General features: G+C 42.0%; 1 protein-coding gene across 1 annotated transcript in view; it reads right to left on the bottom strand.

Moving 5' to 3' along the window:
• Positions 1–23,292, bottom strand: part of LOC124607404 (WD repeat-containing protein 75) — a 218,743-nt gene that overhangs the window by 188,702 nt on the left and 6,749 nt on the right. Inside the window, exons 2-4 of the mRNA XM_047139728.1 lie at positions 7,839–8,040; positions 2,279–2,463; positions 2,071–2,187 (exon numbers count right to left, since the gene is read on the bottom strand). Of these exons, the coding sequence (XP_046995684.1) occupies positions 2,071–2,187; positions 2,279–2,463; positions 7,839–8,040 (504 nt within the window). The remainder of the gene's footprint in view (positions 1–2,070; positions 2,188–2,278; positions 2,464–7,838; positions 8,041–23,292) is intronic.

Here is a 23,292-nt window from a genome sequence, read left to right on the forward strand (position 1 = left end):
TTCTCACAGCCATTGGTGATAGTTTGGGGTATGCATAAGTAATCGCTATCTGTGATGTTACATTTTAAGTTGTATGTGACCTTTGGTGTAAATAAAGACGCTGATTTTTGTCTATGTGTTTAACAGATAGAAGGACTTTTTTAAAACTATAACTAATAATACACTCCTGGAAATTGAAATAAGAACACCGTCAATTCATTGTCCCAGGAAGGGGAAACTTTATTGACACATTCCTGGGGTCAGATACATCACATGATCACACGGACAGAACCACAGGCACATAGACACAGGCAACAGAGCATGCACAATGTCAGCACTAGTACAGTGTATATCCACCTTTCGCAGCAATGCAGGCTGCTATTCTCCCATGGAGACGATCGTAGAGATGCTGGATGTAGTCCTGTGGAACGGCTTGCCATGCCATTTCCACCTGGCGCCTCAGTTAGACCAGCGTTCGTGCTGGACGTGCAGACCGCGTGAGACGACGCTTCATCCAGTCCCAAACATGCTCAATGGGGGACGGATCCGGAGATCTTGCTGGCCAGGGTAGTTGACTTACACCTTCTAGAGCACGTTGGGTGGCACGGGATACATGCGGACGTGCATTGTCCTGTTGGAACAGCAAGTTCCCTTGCCAGTCTAGGAATGGTAGAACGATGGGTTCGATGACGTTTTGGATGTACCGTGCACTATTCAGTGTCCCCTCGACGATCACCAGTGGTGTACGGCCAGTGTAGGAGATCGCTCCCCACACCATGATGCCGGGTGTTGGCCCTGTGTGCCTCGGTCGTATGCAGCCCTGATTGTGGCGCTCACCTGCACGGCGCCAAACACGCATACAACCATCATTGGCACCAAGGCAGAAGCGACTCTCATCGCTGAAGACGACACGTCTCCATTCGTCCCTCCATTCACGCCTGTCGCGACACCACTGGAGGCGGGCTGCACGATGTTGGGGCGTGAGCGGAAGACGGCCTAACGGTGTGCGGGACCGTAGCCCAGCTTCATGGAGACGGTTGCGAATGGTCCTCGCCGATACCCCAGGAGCAACAGTGTCCCTAATTTGCTGGGAAGTGTTCAAGTACTGCAAACAGCTTGGCTCCAGAAGCTAGTGTAGACCATCAGCATCTGACTGAGTCATTTCCAATTTGCTTATCATTATGGGTCATCCTGTTGCCATTTTGCAGTAGAAGAATACAGCTTCTTCTGCTGGTTAACATTAAATTGGTTTACTTGTTATTTGAATTTGTAAAATCACTTTAAATTCTCTACTACAATCATAAACCCTACCTTAGTCATTAAAGTATTTTGCATAAAAGGGATCATCAATGCTGCTGAACTGGAGATACATTTTCAGTCCAAGAAAATTTAACACTGTAAATGCAAGGAAAACCAATAATAGTTTAGCAAATGTCATGATAAGACCGAAAATCTGGTGGATACCCACAACTGGCTCCATTCAAGAAATGAAAAAATGTACCCACAGAGCATCTATTATTACACGCAAGTCAAACTGCGTATATTCACATTATTGCATCATAAGCAGCCCAGTCGACATCTGAAGAACACAAACAACTGAGAAAGCTGTACACATCAAGGGATTACTGAAAGGAGTTTATGCTAGGAAGCATCACTTCAGTGTCACTTTTTGTCATTTTACTGCCTAGAGCACCATTCATTTGTACAAAAAGTTTACCGTTTTATCAGTATTGAAGCTGGAATGAATTGTGGCTGGAAGTTTCACTGAGCAAGTTCTGCATCAAAAGAAACTACAGTTATACATTAGTATAGATGTCAGTACAAAACTAAGAGTTCAGTAATCACTTATTATACTCGAATGACTACATTCAAACATCCATCATAATTAAAGTCTGTTGGAATTGTGATTTTTTTTATAGCTACTACATAAATATTCACTCTCAAAAATACAACCTTCTGGATGGTGCAGAAAGATATTTTGTCCATGAATGAATGTCTATTAGAATTATATGAAGTTGTGCAGCAATATTCCCATAATTTTAATGAAGTCATAATTACTTTAGAATGGTGGTAGAAAATTACGTTACCGACCTCATTTGGTGACCATCTTCTGAAGAAATTACAAATAGCTCATTCTGTTTTATGCCAGCAATACAGATACCCGTATTGCTTCCTCCGATAGCAGTGCTGTGTGAATGGCTGTCAACTCTAGAAAATATTTTTAAAAATAACCAATACAGACAACAGTTAATGGAATGGAAACATATATTAGTACAGAAGACAATAATCAAAAAGTTACCTGCACTGTCCAAAGTTTGTTTTTGAGACCTTGCCTGTTGTAAAATTAAAAATGTCAACAATTGCATTTTTCTCCTTTTCATACCCCCATACTAAGAACACTTTAATCTTCCTTTCTATTGTTCTTGCAACATAAAAATTCACAATCAACTTGGGTTTGTTGTTCTTATAATTTAAATCCAGTTGCTACGGGGACAAAAATAATTATTAGTTCAACTGAACTAAAGTTCTTGTACAACAGCATAAAAATAAATTTCACAGTAATACTAACAAGCATAAATATATAATGACATGAACACTACAGTTTTATAAAAGCCATGTATCAGTAAGCAGTGTACTTTCCAGTGTTGCTCAAGATTTCATCATTTCTTCATAGTGAACACAAAATGACTAAGATTTGGTTTGAAGGACATCCACAACTGAGTGTCATAGTGGAGTTGGATAATCAACTACTTCAGCTGTAAATACTTTTATTGGTTCAAGATCACGGCAGTTTCAGGCAGTTATATGACAGTTTCAGACTAAAAGATTGCAGAAGGGAAAGTGAAGAAGCTACAATAAAAAAACTGTATAAGCCCTAAGACTTCTTGTTATAATAATAGTGGGATTCACTGCCCAAAGAAAAAGGGAGACAAATACTAAAAGAATATCACCGAACAACATAAATACATAACTGAGTAGAAGATGGTTACACATACATGGTCACAGTATACAATAAGGTGAAATCAATGTACTTGGGCATAAATAGTTGGAGTGCCCAATCATCTGTTAAAAATGGTGTAAAATACAAAATTTTACAAATAATAAAGCCACAAATGAACCAACAGCAGCAAGCTGGTTAAAAATAAAATAAGCATAACAATGTTAAGTTTACTTGCAGGAAAAATAGTACGAATTAGGTGGCTGAACTAATAAAGCTATTTACAACTAAGCAGTTGATTATCTGTCGCCACCAAAACATTAATAGTTACCAGGAAGTACTGGCTGATCACAGAAAAATCCAATATAAATAAAGGAAAAAGCACATGCCTTGGGCAGTTTAGAGAAATTACAGAAAATTTAAATCTAGATTGCCTGATATCGATTTGAATAAGTGTAGCTCTGAATCCAAATTAAATATGCTTAAACATGCCCTTGAGAGAAGAGATTTTGTAACCAGCAAGTATACAATGATTGCCATGAGTAGTACATAAGAGTCTTGTACATTGTGAAATGGACAAACTGGGAACATCCGAGAAATTTTGGACCACACTGACCACATTAATGGTAAGCGTACAAGGTGACCTTATAGGGATACATGAGAAAGAGTCTAGGTTAACAACAGAGATGATAACTAAGCATATATCTGCATTACAACAAAAAGCATGATATTTCAGATGATCACAATCATGCATTTCCATGGAGACAGACAGTGACTACACAGGTTACAACAGGAAGAGCAACTTGACAAAATAGGAAAATGAAACTAGAATGGAGGTTGGAACAATAAAGTGCTGCAATGGAAGGTGAGAGATAAACACAATGAATGGAAAATTATAAACAGTTCTAAAAACACACCACTATGGAATGGAAATGAAAGGTCTGAAAAAATACAATTAATTTAGAAAAAAAGAAAATGAGTGACAAAAACAAAGGTGAAGATGGGAACTTGTGTGCAAATTTTAATCATTTTAGGGGAGAAACCCCAAGAACTAAAAGAAAAGTAAAGGTAGCATTACAGGGAAAACACGCAACATAACTCTGGAAAACAAACATTTGCAGATAAACCAATTGGTGAAGAATTGCATTATGTACTGAGTTGTTATCAGCCTTCCAGTTAGTCTTCCTCTTTAATGTCTGATCCTTATGAAGATCCTCATCCTCACTTGTAAGTAAATTATAGTTGACCTTGTAAATTTGATGAAGATGAGAAAGCGAAAGGAAAAAAAATCTTTGACAGAGAGCACAAAATGTCAGAGGCAGGTAATAACACTACTGAATTTGAAACAGAATAAAAATGATAATCCCATAGTACATAGAAATTTAAAAGTCATAGTCAAGTCCAGCTAGTACATTGTTATTGGTCAGCATCCTGTAAGTCTGTGGGAAGATAGTAGTTCCACTGGTTTCAGTTCTCTCTTGCACTATGTGGTGACCATGGAAGTTGTTTATGGACAAATTTCTCACACCAATAATAAATAGTTATGCTTTCAACCTCAGGTACATTTATAAGTAACTACTATTCTGACAGGTCAAACAAAAATAATTAAGTATAAAAATGGGCAAAGAAATATAATTAAACTAATCCAAAACAAGTAAAGCACAACTTCATAGAACCACTGACAGACTTCACATGATTTTTACCTAACACCCACAGAATGAGTGATTGCATGCCTGTAAAATGTAAAGCTGTCAAATATCCAGAAATCTGGGGTGGGGGAAAGTGGACTTGCCTTTCAAAGACATCTGACACTGTGCTGCTTGAGGCTTTCCCAATGGGGGTTGCGACTGTGGCTAGCTGTTGTGGATGGCTAATTTGGACACTGATTCACTAAAAAAAGTGCAGGTGCCAAGAGGCAAGGTTATAATGCCATCACAGGAGACAGAGACACCCAATGTCCTCTGTTGGAGATGTGAATCGCAGACTCCGCATGTGTGGCGCAGGAAAGTTTGACCTCAAATTGCAGCCTCAATGAATGGCACAGGCATCCTGTTGGTGTCAGGCTTTACTGTTCTGCCTTTGGTTCCCCATCTGGTGTTACATCACTGAATTCATTTGTCTGCAGCCGACGATTCCTTAGTGCCAGCAGTGCTAGTTCCCATGCTTTGCAGAGTTGGAAATAGGAGCCTCTGTTAATGAAGTTGTTAGCTATACATATTTTTGCTGCTTCTATGGTGACAGAGTTCCAGTATGAGGCTCTCTTTAAATCATTACATGCTCCTTGTCAAGACAGTGTTCAGCAACAGCAGGTTTTTCTGCCTGACTTAGTCTTTAAAAGGTGTCTTTAAAAGTGTGACACATTTGACCAATGTATGATTTTCCACAATGACAAAGTAAGTCATGTATTACTGGTCTCCTTAGATTTAGGTTATCTTGCACTTGAGCCACAGGGTGGAAGACAGAGTTCACACACTGTTTCTTGAACAGCCTGCTCATCTTAAAGAACTCACTGTCAGCATAAGGCAGGAAAACAATTCCAGTGGATTTCTGGGTTTCATCTGGCTGTTTTTGAGATCTAATGTATGCTGGTCAAACTGTATTGTGAATCTGTTTATCAGAGTACCTGAACAGAGGTGTCCAAGTGATGCTGGCGAGTTCTCCACATCTGGATAACTTGAGACCTATGAACGAGGTTCCATAACATACTTTTGAGTTGGGATGAGTGATGAAAGCTCATATCTTGTAAAAACAGGTTGGTGTGTATTGGTTTATGAAACACTTCATGACCCAGACAGCCATCACCTTTTTTGTGAAGCATGGCATCCAAAAATGGGTGATCTCCAATGTTTCCCACTTCCGTGATGAAGAAGATGCTTTGAGGAAGGGAGTTAAAGCATTCTAAAAATGAAGGAAGTATTGCTGCCCCTCATGTCTGTGCCACAAAAGTATAGTACACGTATCTCCAAAAACATTTAGGTTTCAAAACTGATGACCGAAGTGCTTTGTCCTGAAGTCTCCCATAAAAAGGTTAGCTACTTTGAAAGAGAAACTCGTAGCAACATTGTCAGTTTGCTTGAAATATTTGTCACTAAATAAAAGTAAGTCAAAGTACACATATATTTGAAAAGATGTTGGATTTGCTCTTGCAGATAAGCTCCTACAAGTTGCAATGAACTCACCAGAGGAACTTGAGTGAGCAAGAAAACCACATGGAAACTCACTAAAATGCCGGTTGGTTCAATACATAAGTTCTCAAGTTGCTGTATAAAATCTTCTGGATTTCAAAATACGATGTTCACAACTTCAGAGCTTAAATGAGAAGCCAGATGTTTTGTTAAGTAGTATTTTAGGGCCCCTATACAGCTCACAATGGCGGAAAGCAAAACTCCTGCTTTACGTTTCTTTGGTGGGCCACAAAGTTTTGGTGAAACTGGTCTTGCGGTATGAAACTCTCTTTCTGAAGGTCAGGAAACGTGTTGGTTTTGAGAGAAGATGTCTCTCATTGTGTTGCTTCCATTGGATTATTCTGGATTGACAATATGCTGAATCCTGGATTAAAACCATCATCTTGCCAAGATAAGATCTGCAGGCAGGCAAGCAGTGGCATTACCCATGTTAGCAGTTAAATTACTGTTTCTGTGTCTGCTCTTAGATATCAGAGCACTTTTCTCTCATCAGTGATGCCTGCACCCAACCATCACTAAGGAGAGACATGTGCTCCAAGCTTTAAGAGACATAGCTTGTAGAGACATAGCATGTAGAGACATAGCATGTAGAAATAGAGAACTCCAGTATACTGGTTTTCCAGCCTTATACTGGCTGTGTTCCTTTCAAGACTGCCAGGTGCTTCATGAAACACCACATAAAATGTCTATTCCATCCAGCAGTGCAGGCACAGACAGTATTGGGTTCTATAAAAGATGACCTAAGACTAAGAAGACTTGGAATATATTAGATCTCTTGTTAGTGTGGAAAATTGTACACTGGTCAGACATATTGCACCACAAAAGAGAGGTGCGATAAATGCAGGTGTCACATCCAACCAATTTGATATTAGAGACAGCATTAATTACAGGGAGACCGAGATCCTCTTGTCCACCTCCACATATTGGGAGTCTGTCACTAAAGAAGCAGCTGAAATATGTAAAACCACCAACTTCATTAACAGTAATACAGGCTTTCAGCTCAGCAAAGCACTGGAACCAGCACTGGTGGCACTAAAGAAACATCAGCTGCAGACAAACGAATTCTGAGGGATAATACTGATGAGAAATTAAAGTCAGAATAGCTAAGCTGAGAACCAACACCTTGCTCGTGCGCATTCGCTGTGGTCTGTGGCTTTCTGATGACATGCACTTGGAGTCCATGACTTGCTTCTCTAACAGGAGGTTCTAAATGTCAACATCTCCTGCAGTGATGTTATAGCCCCACTCTAACAAAAAGCCATAGCAGTTAGACACAGTCACACCTGAAGGTGATGAGCAGCTGCCTCAGGGAATTATTGTGCAGTTTATACAATAATATCCGAAGTTATGCACAAGAACTTTTCACATACATCTGACGCTGTCCACACGAAAATGAAGACATACTGAACAGAGGTGTTAAGGGGGATGAAACTTTCCTTCACAATTGCCATTCTGATTAAAATTGGCTTTGGTCTTCCTTTACCAGCCAGAAATTTTACATTTATTGTTCTGAAATCGAGGATGTGTCCCACTAGTACATCAGCAAAGGTAAGTGAGACAATAAAAAGCACAGCATCTTGATAAAAGTCAGGTTATACAAACAAAAATTACAATTACTGGAATAAAAAAAATAAAATAAAAAAAAACATGGCTCGAAGTAAAGAGGAATCAACACTGCTAGTCAAATTAACTTTAACACTAGCATGTGATGCTCACACAGTCTTCTCTTCACTCACCAGTTTTCGCTTTTGTTCTGCAGTCCTCCAGTTCCATTCAATTAATTCACCTGTTTGTGAACAGGCAACAATATGATCAGAATTGTCTGGATTCAACACAACACCAACTGCTCTTGACTTCAATCCTTCATAGCTGTCAATCAGTTCACCCGTCTGAACACTATATGAGCGGATGACTGGCCCCCAGACAACAAAGAGTATCCTGCAACAGCAACCAAAAAATTAACATAAAAAAGCAAGAATAAAAGTTCATAGAGGGCTTTGAATTGCCTCTTATGTATTGGGGTAGTGGGAGCAATAGAAACAACTTCTCTATAATTTGTCCTCTATAAAATTTACAATATTACAATGCTAATTTATAAAATAAAATACATGGAACATTATATACAGTATAATAAAATATTATACAGTCTTCGTTTTATATCTCATTCTTCCAGAAGTCCACATATGCCCTTGCTACTTCGCTGCATGTCATCAGGTCTTGGGCCGCGCATGCTCTTGGATGGTTTACTAGCGGACATTGAAAGAGGTGGTTCATGGTCTGGATGTTCCCACACAGACATAAAGCACTTTCACTAATTCCCCACTTGTGCAGATTTTAGTTACATCTGCCAATTCCTGAATGGAGCCTGTTCAGGGATTTCCCTATCTGCCAATCAAGTTCCACACCTGGTGCCAGCACTTCCTTAGAATTGTGGGGATATTCATGATGTTCATCCCACAGTCTTTTTCTAGAAGTTTTTGGTGAATCTGTGAGTTGTTCGGCTGAGTGGAGAAAATACTTCTTGACGTAAGGCACTTTGGTACCATTTGGGACCCATGTAGCGGATGACATTGATCTTGAACCTGTTTTGTTCATTCAGTTCTGCTCTGCATTGAACGTCGGACATTTAGCAGAGCAATTCCTGATAAGGAGTATAGGTGTTCTACTCTTGTTGGCTTAAGACAGCCAGTAATAGTCTACACGTTTGGTTCAGGACAGTGTCCAGTTTGTTTGTGTGGCATGACCGCTCCCAAATAGGACTTTCAAACTCAGCAGCAGAGTAACAAGAGTGCCATTGCCGTGGTGCATAAAACTTTTGGATTAGCTCCCCATTTTGATGTTGTTATCTTGCCAAGTAAGTTATTCCGTGGCAGGACTTTTGCCCTGCTCCCCTCAATGTGCCGCTTGAATGACAGTGTCCTATCAAGAGTAACTCCCAAGTACACTGGGAAAGGGCAGTTTGTTAATCTTGTTTCATTCCACCAAACATTCAGTTCTCGCTTTGCCTCTCTGTTGTTAAGATGGAATAAGCAAGTCTGGGTCTTGGGTTTCAACTGATTTTTATTGTAACAGTTGGTGAGATTTTCCAGGGTCTCAGCTAGTATTTCCTCAATATCCTTATAGTTTGATGCCTGAACTGCTATTGCCCTATCATCAGCATAAATGAAAGATCTTGACCAGGGACTAATAGGCTGGTCATTTGTATAAATATTGAATAACATGGTGACAAGAACACTGCCCTGGGGAAGCCCATTTTTTTGTAGTCACCATCTGCTCTTGTTACCCTGGAATGCAACAAAATATCTTCTGTTAAATATAAATGATTTGCTTACAGCAGTTAACTGAGGGCTTTTTATTATTTTTTGCTCTTTCGCAATGAGATTTCTGAGGTTGATGGCATCATATGCTGCCACCAAATCTATAAACACCACCCCTGTAGCTAGTCTTGCCCTCAATCAGCCCTTTGAATCTGTTTAGATTTGCAAGTTGTACACAACAGAGAGTTCAACCGATAACTCTTAGGATCTTCTAGGTCCTTACCAGGCTTAAGAATTGCAATTATTTTTGCCTGCCTGCAGATTTTAGGGATTCGTCGAGTTGCCCAACAGCAGTTCACAAACCCCAACAGCCACAATTTAGAGCAAACACCAAGATGTATCAGCTGTTCATTTTTAATATCATCTATGCCTTCGGCCTAACCAATCTTTAAACTTTTGATTCCTTCGTTCAGTTCTGATAATATAAATGTGTGATCGACTGTTTCATTATTTTCTTCTTGGGAAGCATTTAGTTTTCTCATATGCCCTTTCTTCAGTCTGTGTTCCGCTTTACCATTTTTCAGCAACTGGGAGGCTATTTGGTTTGCTATAACACCAACAAAGCCTGGTGTACCTGACCTGCAATATACCATCTAGCTTCTTGAGCAGAAATTTGAAAATTGGAAAATTTTGGAATTTTGTGGTAAGGACTATGGGACCAAACTCCTGAGGCCATCGGTCCCTAGGCTTACGCACTACTTAATCTAACTTAAACTACACTCCTGGAAATGGAAAAAAGAACACATTGACACCGATGTGTCAGACCCACCATACTTGCTCCGGACACTGCGAGAGGGCTGTACAAGCAATGATCACACGCACGGCACAGCGGATACACCAGGAACCGCGGTGTTGGCCGTCGAATGGCGCTAGCTGCGCAGCATTTGTGCACCGCCGCCGTCAGTGTCAGCCAGTTTGCCGTGGCATACGGAGCTCCATTGCAGTCTTTAACACTGGTAGCATGCCGCGACAGCGTGGACGTGAACCGTATGTGCAGTTGACGGACTTTGAGCGAGGGCGTATAGTGGGCATGCGGGAGGCCGGGTGGACGTACCGCCGAATTGCTCAACACGTGGGGCGTGAGGTCTCCACAGTACATCGATGTTGTCGCCAGTGGTCGGCGGAAGGTGCACGTGCCCGTCGACCTGGGACCGGACCGCAGCGACGCACGGATGCACACCAAGACCGTAGGATCCTACGCAATGCCGTAGGGGACCGCACCGCCACTTCCCAGCAAATTAGGGACACTGTTGCTCCTGGGGTATCGGCGAGGACCATTCGCAACCGTCTCCATGAAGCTGGGCTACGGTCCCGCACACCGTTAGGCCGTCTTCTGCTCACGCCCCAACATCGTGCAGCCCGCCTCCAGTGGTGTCGCGACAGGCGTGAATGGAGGGACGAATGGAGACGTGTCGTCTTCAGCGATGAGAGTCGCTTCTGCCTTGGTGCCAATGATGGTCGTATGCGTGTTTGGCGCCGTGCAGGTGAGCGCCACAATCAGGACTGCATACGACCGAGGCACACAGGGCCAACACCCGGCATCATGGTGTGGGGAGCGATCTCCTGCACTGGCCGTACACCACTGGTGATCGTCGAGGGGACACTGAATAGTGCACGGTACATCCAAACCGTCATTGAACCCATCATTCTACCATTCCTAGACCGGCAAGGGAACTTGCTGTTCCAACAGGACAATGCACGTCCGCATGTATCCCGTGCCACCCAACGTGCTCTAGAAGGTGTAAGTCAACTACCCTGGCCAGCAAGATCTCCGGATCCGTCCCCCATTGAGCATGTTTGGGACTGGATGAAGCGTCGTCTCACGCGGTCTGCACGTCCACCACGAACGCTGGTCCAACTGAGGCGCCAGGTGGAAATGGCATGGCAAGCCGTTCCACAGGACTACATCCAGCATCTCTACGATTGTCTCCATGGGAGAATAGCAGCCTGCATTGCTGCGAAAGGTGGATATACACTGTACTAGTGCCGACATTGTGCATGCTCTGTTGCCTGTGTCTATGTGCCTGTGGTTCTGTCAGTGTGATCATGTGATGTATCTGACCCCAGGAATGTGTCAATAAAGTTTCCCCTTCCTGGGACAATGAATTCACAGTGTTCTTATTTCAATTTCCAGGAGTGTATTTTCAATCACTGTTGTTACGATTTCTTTGCTCACCTCCATTGTTTCTGGGGGGGAATGGGTTGGCGTCATAGAGATCACAATACGTTTATTATTTCTCTTTTGTCTCTCCGCAGTAGCCTGGAATGTGATTTTCTACATCCTCTTGGTATACTCTGCCATGCACAGTATTTTAAAGCTTTAACAAATTGCTGTAGTTTACTGGTAGAGGTTGAAGAAATGAAAGTTTGTTGTCTACTCCTTTAGAGAAAGCTTCCCAGTTAGCTTTTTGGAAATTAAATAAGTTTCGAACTGGAAACTTTGTTGGTTGTATCACTGGGTTGATTTTGCAGAGTACTGGCCGGTGCTGGGACTTTAGGATGTAATTCAATACGAGTTTTTGGATTATGCTTGCAAGAGTATTGCTAGTGAAACATAGATCTGGATTATAGCCTCTTTTCCATCTGCCGCTGTTGAATGATGGAGGCTGTTTTGGATTGTGGATCAAATGGGGCTTGTTGTTTTCAGCCCACTGTTCCACTAGTTCCCCATCTTTGTTAGTTTGTGTACATCCCCAGGCCACATTGTGACTGTTGAAGTCTCCCATTATTATGTCTGGTATATCCTTGTTCTTCCCCAATGGTGTACTGAACTGATATGATGGCTGAAAAAGTGTAATGTTTGCTGGTGACATAAGCTACAAATAAAGGGCCCAAACTAAACTCGCCAGATACAGTCTACTACTTGGTCACAGTTTAAGTCTTTAATCTCCTAATGACTCGTATTATGCAATTTCAAACAAGCAAAACTGACCTGTTAGTGTCAGAAGCAGACATCAATGGTCATACACTAAGAGAAACATTCTGAGTAACTTTTCTTATAGTCCACTTTGATAAGAAGTTAAATGGATTCAACACACGAGATAAAATAAATGTGAAGTACAGCTTGGTATGCTTTGGGTTTTAAGTATCTCCTATCATCATGACATAGATATACAGGTATTGGCTTATTTTGTACATTTTCATTCCCAGGGGTCGCATGGAATATCTTTTGGGGCAATGTGTGTGAAGCAAATAAAGTTCTTATTCAGCAGACGCAAGCAGCAAGAATATTATGTAAAGCAGATAATCAAACATTAATCAAATATCTTGCATGACCTCTTTAAGGGCCTTAAAACTATTACACTCAAGCTGCTGTAAACTCATTCCTTATCATTATTTGTTGCTGGTAATAAAAATCACCCTCATATGCCATAGACCTTGATGAGGTGGGATGACTTCCAAGCCTCAATAATACAGCAAGCTGCACAGTACCCGTAAGCACAAAAGGACGGGTTTCTGTGGAAAGGCCAGGCAAATCTGTGATTCCTGACGACAGGCATCAGTATTGTACACAGTTGCAGAGGCAACAGCGTGGATGAATGCTTAATCTGTCCTTGTAACATACAGTCAACATGACTTTCTTATGCTGGTTTTGTGAATGGCTGAAACCAAGGGGAAACAAAAGCTTTTATTTCTCCTGAGGCCATGTAGTTCTACTGTATGGCATAATGATGGTAAATTATTCCAGGGGTAAAACTGTAAGCCGTTCAGATCTCAAGGCAGGGACTACTCAGGGGGATATCATCATCAGGAAAAATAAGAGAGGTAGACTGAATAACTAATGAGAAGATACAAGACCAAATTGTGGAAAAAATACATATATGGCACAACCTGGTTGAAAGAAGGGATTGGTTGATAGGACACATCCTGAGGCACCAACGAATCATCAATTTGGTAATGGAAGGTAAAAATTGTAAAGGGAGAACACAGCTCAACACATCAAGCAGTTACAAATTGCCGTACATTGTAGTAGTTATGCAATAATGAAGATACTTGCACCAGATAGACTAGCATAGACAGCTGTATCAAACTAGTATCAAGAATGAAGAAAACAACAATAATAACAATAAATTTCAGCTGAATTGAAGCCTGCACAATCACAGTACAAGACAAAAAAATAATTTTTTGCCTCTATGCGCAAGGTTCAGAATCGAGTTACGTATTCTGGTGCCAAGGTCTTCACCAGGCTCCCATCTAACATAAAAAACTCCTCAATCTGAAGATTAGTTTGAACTCCGAAGTGCTTCAATGAAGCAGGAAACTGGGATTCCCTTTCAATTCAAATGATAATTTCAAAAAAATTACATTAGTCATGTTTACAAATTATCTAATTATTTAGATTCAGTGATTGAAATTTCCAGTTAGCTGCACGCCAAGTAACAGAGTTCACTGTAAATCTGGATGACAAACAGAAATGCACTGTAAATAACCCTCTTTTGTTATAGATGTAAGTAACAATTTCCTTTGGAAAATAACAAAGATTTCATGTAAATATCAAGCCACCAGTAGAAGTTTGTTCTACTCTAGCAGACGATTGGCAGGAAACAGCGAAATGGCAGTTTGCATCCAGGGCTTGCTGTTTTTTGGATCAAGATGTTGATGCCAGATGGTGGTTCTCTAGTAGCTGCTTAACTATACTGTTGAACCAAGGCCTTGAGGAACTTCACGCAGCTTCATGAACTGTGACTGATAACAACCAGGCCATTGGCAATTTGTAGCCATTCTATCTGTTCATGCCATTAGGACTTTAATTATTTTAATAATATGTCTTATTTTCTGCTGCAGTGTCTGTGGCAGCAGGGCAACTACACAGACTTGATGGGTCAGCCACACTCCAGGTGGTGCTCAGCTATTGCTGATGTGCTGTTTTGTCCCAGTCACGTGCAACATTTACACATCAAGTTCCCAATTTCATCAACTGCCATAATTGTAACAAATTTTGTAAATGCCTGCAATATGGGGAGCATCTACAGAATCCGTTGGGACTTCAACAGATCTCAAATCCTGTGGCTACTCTTAAATACTGCATTAATGTCACAGTGCCTTGTCTACAAACTTGCTGACATCTGCCACTTAAGGTGAGTGAGTAACACAGACTTGTTCTCTCACCACTTATGTGCTTAGTATTTGCTGTATCCTTACAGCTAATAGTAGGCTTTTATTACTGTATCCATTTTCCTGGAATGTTGACCAGAGGTTGGAATGTCAATGTACAATACAGTGCTCTTTCGTGGTGGATGATGGCGTGACTCAGCATGCAATTGTGTGAGAAGTGTCAGCAGTGTTCTTGAAATGCTCACCTTCTCTACATTTTTTGGACTGTGGATAGAGAACACAACACAGCTGAATAGCCACTGAGAGAAAATGTTGAGCAAAAAAGTAGACTCTGCTATTTAGAGCGCTCAGTCAAAGGTGTCGGACAGTAACAATGAGAAATGTGCATTCTGCTGTCAACTCAGTCATTTTGTACGGCATTCCTCTCTAGGAGCCAAACATAAGAGATTATTATAGTGGTATAAATTTAAGGTGTAAGGTGGCAGGTGATGTGCAGTAACAAGGCGCACTGTACCACATAACGCTACAACCAATCGGCATCATTCTGCTATGACTGTTTGTAGAATGCACTTCTGAGTGTGCACGGAACATTCAGCATCATTTTTCATGATGAAAGAGAAATACCAATGTCAGCCGCATGAGGGCACTGAAAAAATTTAATGGCCACAAGTGAAAATTTGTGGCAGACTAGGGCTCAAACCTGAATTTTCTGCTTTAAGTGAGTGATTGCCTTAACCACTTTGGCTATCTGAGCACACTTCATGTCAACTACAAATTCTCATAAAGTGAAAAATCCAAGTTCATGTCCTGGTCTGGCACAAATTTTCACATGTCACTAATGAATTATTCCAATACCTTCATGCAGCTGACATCAGTATTTCAAACAATGGAAAATACGGGATGGAATGTAACAATATTATGAAAAGGAAAGTTACTACTAACCACACAGGAAAGATGCTGAGTCACAGATACGCACAACAGAAAGACTGTCACGAATAAGCTTTGGGCCAGCAAAGACTTCTTCAAAACTAAATGACACACCCACACACACAACTCACAAACGCATGACTGCAGTCTCTGGCAACTAAAGCCACACTGTCAGTATGGCAGTGGCAGTGGCAGTGGCAGTGTGGCTTCAGTTGTCAGATACGGCGGTCGTGAGTGTGTGTGTGTGTGTGGGGGGGGGGGGGGGGGGGGGGGGGGATTTTTTACGAATGCCTTGCTGGCGAAAGCTTTATGGTGAGTAGCAACTTTCCTTTTCATAATAGTGTGACAGTATTTGTCTTCCATCTCATACCATGGAATCATGAATGTCCAAACGAACAGATGCCACCCACATAACAGTAATCATTTTTCATGTTAGTTCACATATGGCAATGGATATATAAGGCAATCATGACAAATATTACATTAAGAAACAATGAGAGCTTTCCAAACCTATGAATTTTTCCAAGGTGAGTCAGAAGCACAAACAGTGGCCAATGGTGAGACTCAGCCTGGTTTTGGCAGTTAAAAGGCCATGGAGTGTGGGGCACGGGCACAAAGACAAAGAGCACACTGGTGACACTGCAAAGTCTTCTCCATAAACTCTACACACAAGGCATAATGCAGCCTTCTCCTTACTTATGCACCACTAAAGTTATGAGAAAAACAAATGTGGAAACCAGTTTCATTTCCACCTAACGCAGCAACAAAGACAGTTTTCAAAGATGGAGAATATTGACAATCCCATGCAATTATGTTTCAGGGAGAATATCACCAATGTACTACTCCAGCATTGTATGAATGAGTTGTCTCTACGTGATGTGACTGAATAAAATCTTTTTGGGTTTCCAGCCATGTCAGCTGGTTATACATCAATGAGCTATCATCAGAATGCTCCTTGACTAAAGACACCTGCCTGAGAAGCAGATGCTGTGGTACTAGTTATGGCACTGTTGACGTTCAGTCCATTGACATATAAGACAATGTTTTTGTCCAGTGTATGCTGTGCCTGCTTTAACCATGCTATGGTCAGCGGCGATGACCAATAGCTAATCAACAGCTCAAACAAACTAGTACATACACTCTATTTCCCAGTGTACTATAAAACCAGAAACTTTAGACATATTGTAAATTAACAGAGAACGCCTCAACTTAAATCTGTACTGCATGCAAACCAATGTAAAAATATTTGACAACAATAAATAATAATAAAAATAATAAATAAATAAATAAATGGTTTATTTGTCCATCACTTATTTCACAAATGTAAATGTTTTGTACCAAAAGTTTCCTTAAAGGTTAACAAGTAACAATTTTTTCAGGAGAAAAATAAGCAAATAAACCCACTGAAGGTAGTAAAAAAAGTGATGAATCACGTCTGGGTGAAAACAAAACTACAAAGGGTCTTGCATATGGCGGAATTCCTCTCCAATTTTCTTAGCAAACGTAGAAAGAAGAACTGCAACATTCACAAGGTAATGTACATTTTATTACTCACCAGAGTTAGTTCAGTTATTTGCATGTTCAATGTATCATAGGTGCAAACTCTCGCTATGATGCAGAACAGGTGACTTGTGCTTAAATGTTTCATGAAATACTTCATATACATACGCACAGAAGATTCTAACACACCATTTGTCAACACTGTCTAGCAATTCAGAAATATCAACAATATTATGAAAAGGATAGATTGCTACTCACCGTAAATAGTAGAGATAGCAGCCATATCTGTGTCTATGAAGAGGGGAGGGTGGTGCTTGCTTGTGTGAATGTGTGTGTGATTTTCTTTTCTGAAGAAGGTTTTGGCCGAAAGTTTATATGTAACGACCTCTTCATTGTGCCTGTCTGCAACTCAATGGGTTCTGTTTACAGCGGAAAGCACTCTTATCTTTTTCATAACTCTGTAGCAATGAGTCAAAGTTAGACAAACTTTTAAGTTGCAGAGAGGCATGACAAAATGTCTGTTACATACAAGCTTTTATCCAAAGTTATCTTCAGAAAAGAGAAATGCAAACACATTCACACAGAAATGTGTCAAATGAGTGCAACAATCTGGAATGGGGTGGGGAACTGGGAGGGATACCAGGGTATGGGTGGGGCAAGAGCAATCAGTGCTGCCTGGCAGAGCTTGCAGTGACTAGAGGCCTGGCACTTCTAGTCCCTGCATGCTCTGCCAGGCAGTGCTGATTCCTCTTGCCCCACCTATACCCTGGTATCCCTCCCAGTTTCCACCACATTCCAGATAGTTGCTCCAGTTTGACACGTTTCTGTTGAATTCTGGCCGGAATTGGCAGAGACAGACGTCATATTTGTGTGTGACTTGCTTGTGTGAAGGTGTGTGTGTATTTTTCTTTTCTGTAGAAGGCTTTGGCCAAAAGCTTACATGTAACAGTCTCTTTATAGTGTATGTCTGCAACTCAGTGTGTAATGTTTACAGTGGGTGGTACTCTTATCTTTTTCATAATATTGAAGCAACCAGGAAACGTTGACAAACAGAGTTGACAACACTTATTGGCAAAGTGTATGCTAACACTGAGGCTTATTTTGTTCCTCTACACTTCCAGCAGCATACTCTTAGCACATAAATATCCCATCATTTATCTTCGCCAAACCAATGTTCAACAGTTCTGTCAGTGTGACATAAGTTCCTGGGGAAGGTTTGCAACCAATACAAACCATTCAAATATTTATTATTTGTGTACACAAATAAGGAAGGAAGGAAGCTTCAGGTTTAACATCATGTCAGTGTACACAAGTAGCAGCTTCCCATCATTTCAGTTGTTGACTGGACAAGAGAACTGCCCCCCCCCCCCCCCTCGCCATGCTTATTTGTTTATCTGTCTCCTATTTACACCATCAAGTAGTACACCCAACCTATGAGGAGTGGAATCTGACATTATCAGGTTCAATTGACATTAACTTTGTGATATTAATTAAAACCTTCAATGTTGCTTTGACAACTCATTATCAAATGTTCAACCTTCAACCTAACCCAGATCACAGGCTATGCTATTGTTCAGTATTTCACTACAACTAAGATTTCGTATTCACACTTCTTTGCTTTGTCAACTCACAATCACACAGTCCCATCTCAATCTAACCTATACCTTGGATTATGCTACAGATCAGTCTGTCATACACGATCCACATTCCAAAATATAATAAAGAGACACAAAATTGTTGTCAGGTTTTTGTTTTTTTTCTGTTTGCACATGTACAACATCACACACAACAACATCTGGTGTCGATAGGTTCAATTGGCCCCTCCGAGTTACCAAAGTATGAACTCAAAAGTTGCCATTTCAGTCCTAGGAGAAGCTAAAACACACAGCTTTCAATCTATAGGATATAAGTAGGTATTTTTCACATTTCCTATAAGCCAGAGACGATGATGATCATAAAATGTATAGTGTTCTGAATTATCTGTGATATGCATCTACTCTTTATTTCGTGCCTTTCATAACAGAAAGAAAGCAGCTTCAATAGTGAAATTCCATGGGGGAGAAGGGACACATGATATTAAAAAAACTCCATAGCTAGAATCAATTGAGAAGAGACATTCACACTTGCATTATCAAGAATAATGTGAAATGGCATTTGATTTAATCTGCAATGAGTCATTAAGCGTAAGGAAACACACTGCTGTATTTAAGCAACAACAAAAGCCTAGGTCAGAAGTTTATGGAAAAGGAAATTTCTCACACTATTTTATTCTATATGAAATTAAATTTGGCTTACGTTTCAGAAGATTTGTTGGTTGGTGATAAAGCAACAGAGAATCTGCACTCTGAAGCCCTGGTTGGGGTAAAGATCATTAATGCAAAATTACACTACTGCAGTTATTAACTATTAGCCATCAAAATTATTGTACACTTACACATGACATTCTTCCTAGCTGTAGTGATGTAAATGCAGTCTATTCAGTGTATTTAAGATTAAAGTTTCAGGTGAAACAAAAGAGATTTGGACATGAAGTGTAACTCAAATTATTATTTTGCACAAGTTTTACACTGTTGATGTCTCATATAGTAATACTTTAAATTACATATTTTCAACGGTATTGGTCCTACAACACTTTTCTGTGGCAGGCTCCATCCTATCAGAATAAGACCTACCCAGTAATAAATCACCAGTCCCACTGCATTTCTTATCGGATATTTCATAATTACATATTTATCAAGTGATAGTTTTTAGACGCCTAAGAAATAATACCAACAGACCACTGCGGCTCATGAATACTGAGAACAATCAAGCATTGAATAACTGTAGCTTCTGACGTAAATAACAGATTCTGCAATGTTCAGTGTCTACAGTGTCTTGCTGCCACAGTACTAATTTAGAGATATGAATTATATGACATTTATTGCTTGTTTTATATTCGCGATTACTTGTCTACACCACTATTTTTACACATGTTACTGTGTAATCCATAAACTGCCAAATGAACATTCTACATACAACAGTACTTGAGTTACAAATAAAGGGATAAATTATACGTTGGTTGGTTGGTTGGTTTGTGGGGGTTGAAGGGATCAGACTACAAAGGCCATCGATCCTGAAACACCCACAAGGAACAAAAACAAGCAACGGAGATGACATGGGACAACACAGAACAAGACAGACATAGACAAAGACCAGAAAAGAGGAATTAAAAACACACAGAGTGTTACAGTGGTTGGCCGACCATGGGAAAAAAAAGGAAAAGCCAACCACCAAGAGACACACTAAAAACTCCAATCTAAAACCGTAGGCCAAAGGCCAGATTCAACACAAAAAAAGAGAGACAAACCCTCAGATCGAGGGATAAAAGCCCCCAGCTCTAATAAAACTCAAAATGAAGCCTGCCATTGCAGTGTCATCTGTTAAAAGTGCAGGGAGTGTATCAGGCAGCGCAAACGTCTGTCTGAGCGCAGTTAAAAGCGGACAGTCCAACAAAATGTGGACCACTGTCAATGCTGAACCACAGCAACAGACAGGTGGGTCCTTGCGGTGCAATAAATAACCGTGCATCAGCCAGGTGTGACCAATACATAGCCGGCAGAGGACAATGGAGTCCTTGCGAGAGGCCTGCAAGGAAGAGTGCCACACACCGGGAGTCTCCTTGACGATTCAAAGTTTGTTGGGTGAAGGCAGTATGCGCAATTGATCACCCCAGGTGCCAAGAACCTTCTGCCGCAAAACTGACTGCAGATCACACTCCGAAAGGCCAATCTCCAGGGCAGGTACGCTGATAGCCTGTTTGTCAACATGTCAACATGTTCATTACCTGGGATGCCGACATGACCCGGGGTCCACACAAGGACCACGGAGCGGGCACAACAGGGAATAGTATGGAGGGACTCATGGATAGCCATCACCAGATGAGAGTAATGAAGGACTCACCTGAGCAGGAGTGGATATACTCTAGGACGTGAGAAATGGCAACGAGCTCTGCAGTGAAAACACTGCAGCCATCCAGCAATGAGCATTTTTCAGATTGTTCCCAAGAGTAAAAGCATACCCAGCTCGACTAGCAACCATCAAATCATCAGTATAGAATACAGCAGAGCCGGGAAACGTGGCATGGATGGAAAGAAAGCATCAGCGGAGGGCCTCAGGAAGGACTGAGTCTTTTGGGCTTGTGCCAAATCCAGCTGAAGACATGGGCGGGACACACAACACATGGGCGGGACACACAACACGGGGATAGACATATATGGGACCAGAAAAGAGGTGGGAGAGGGAAAACCTCAAGCCCAGACAGAAGAGACTGGACGCGAACCGCAATCGGACACCCTCGCCAGAGCCACTGTTCGGGATGATGGACGACCGAATTGGGGAACAGGATACGGTAATTTGGATGCCCAGGAAAGCTACAAACATGTGCAGTATAAGCGGCCAGTAGTCTTTGGCCCCTAAGACCCCACCCATGAAGCGTGGTGAGGATGTGATGTCGCCATGTGGTAACGTATGGCTTCTACATGTCAAAAAAATTTGGCAACCAGATGCTGCTGATGGTGGGCAAAGCCCGTACAGATGACAGACTCCAGGCAGACAAGATTATCGGTGGCAGAGCGACCCTTATGGAACCCACCCTGAGACAGTGTCAGATGGCCCCAAGACTCAAGGAGCCAACTCACCCTCTGACTCACCATACACTCCACCAACTTGCACAGAACGTTGGTGAGGCTAATGGGGCGGTAGCTGTCCACCTCCAGTGGGTTCTTGCCAGGCTTCAACACTGGTATGATAGTGCTTTTCTGCCACTGAGATGGGAACTCACCCTCAACCCAGATATGATTGAAAAGGTCTAGGTGTCGTCGCTGGCAGTGCACCGAGAGGTGTTAGAGCATCTGATAGTGGATGTGATCCGGCCCGGGAGCCGTATCAGGGCAAGCGCACTTTGGAATTACCACTCACTTAATGGCGCATTGTACGATTAGGGGTGGCGCATATGGAATGAAAGGCTCCGACATTCCAACCGCTCTTTCAGGGAGCGGAAGGCCAGCGGGTAATTCATAGAAGCAGAACTATGAGCATAATGCTCTGCTAAGAGTTCCGCAATCGTGTCGGAGTCAGTACAGTCTGCTTCATTCAGGGAAAGACCAGGTATGCTGATGGGGGTCTGATATCCATACAGTCACCCAATCCTGGCCCAAACCTGCAATGGAGAGGTACGGATGCCAATGGTGGAGACATACCTTTCACAGCACTCCTGCTTCCGTTGGCAAATAAGTCATCAAGTGCGGGCATGGAGCCACTTAAAGGTAAGGATGTGTTCCAGTGATGGGTGCCACTTACGACGTTGAAGGACCCGCCAGCGATCTCTAATCGCCGCAGCATTCTCCGGCAACCACCAAAGCACAGTCCTCCGTCGAGGGTACCCGGAAGAAGAGGGAAATGCAGATTCTGCTCCAGAAATGATGCCAGTGGTTATCATGTGAACCACCACATCAATGGCATCGTGAGAAAGAGGCTCAATAGTGGCAATGGAGGAGAATGAGTCCCAGTCACCCTTAGTCAAAGCCCATCTGGGGAGGCACGCAGAAGAGTGACACTGTGGTAGTGACAGAAAGATCAGAAAGTGGTCGCTACCGCACATGTCGTCATGCACACTCCATCGGACAAACGGTAGAAGGCCAGGGCTGCAGACTGAAAGGTTGATGGCTGAGTATGTGCCATGCACCACACTGAAATGTGTGGAGGCACCATTATTTAAAAGAGAAAGGTCGAGCTGTGCCAACACTTGCTTAATGACAGTTCCACGGCTTGTTGCCACCAAGCCACCCCACAAAGGGTTATGGGCGTTAAAGTCACCCAGTAACAGAAAAGGTGGGAGCAGTTGGGCTACCAGTGCAGCCAATACATGCTGCGGGACATCACCATCCGGCGGAAGAGAGAGACTGCAGACAGTAACAGCCTGAGGCGTCCACACCCAAACAGCAACAGCCTCTAACGGTGTTTGAAGAGGGACACACTCGCTGTAAAGAGAGTTAAGGACGTAGACATAGACTCCACCAGATACCCTCTCATAAGCTGTCCGATTCTTATAATAACCCCGATAGCCACAGAGGGCGGGGGTTCGCAATGCCGGAAGCCAAGTTTACTGGAGAGCAATGCAGAAGAAAGAGTGAAGGCTGAAAAGTTGTCGGAGCTCAGTAAGGTGGTGGAAAAAACTGCTGCAATTCCACTGGCGAATGACATCGTCCGCAGCCGAAAACGGCGTGAAGAGACCAACGAGGCATTTTACGCCACTGGGTCATCTACCGCCACCAAAGGAGAGCCAGAATAGAGAACCATTGCGTCTGAGGTAGAGGCGAGATCGAGGTCGTTGGGGGACGCCAAAATCTGCAAA

Source organism: Schistocerca americana, chromosome 3 (genome assembly GCF_021461395.2).
Source record: "Schistocerca americana isolate TAMUIC-IGC-003095 chromosome 3, iqSchAmer2.1, whole genome shotgun sequence".
In the NCBI taxonomy this organism is placed as follows: Eukaryota; Metazoa; Arthropoda; class Insecta; order Orthoptera; family Acrididae; genus Schistocerca; species Schistocerca americana.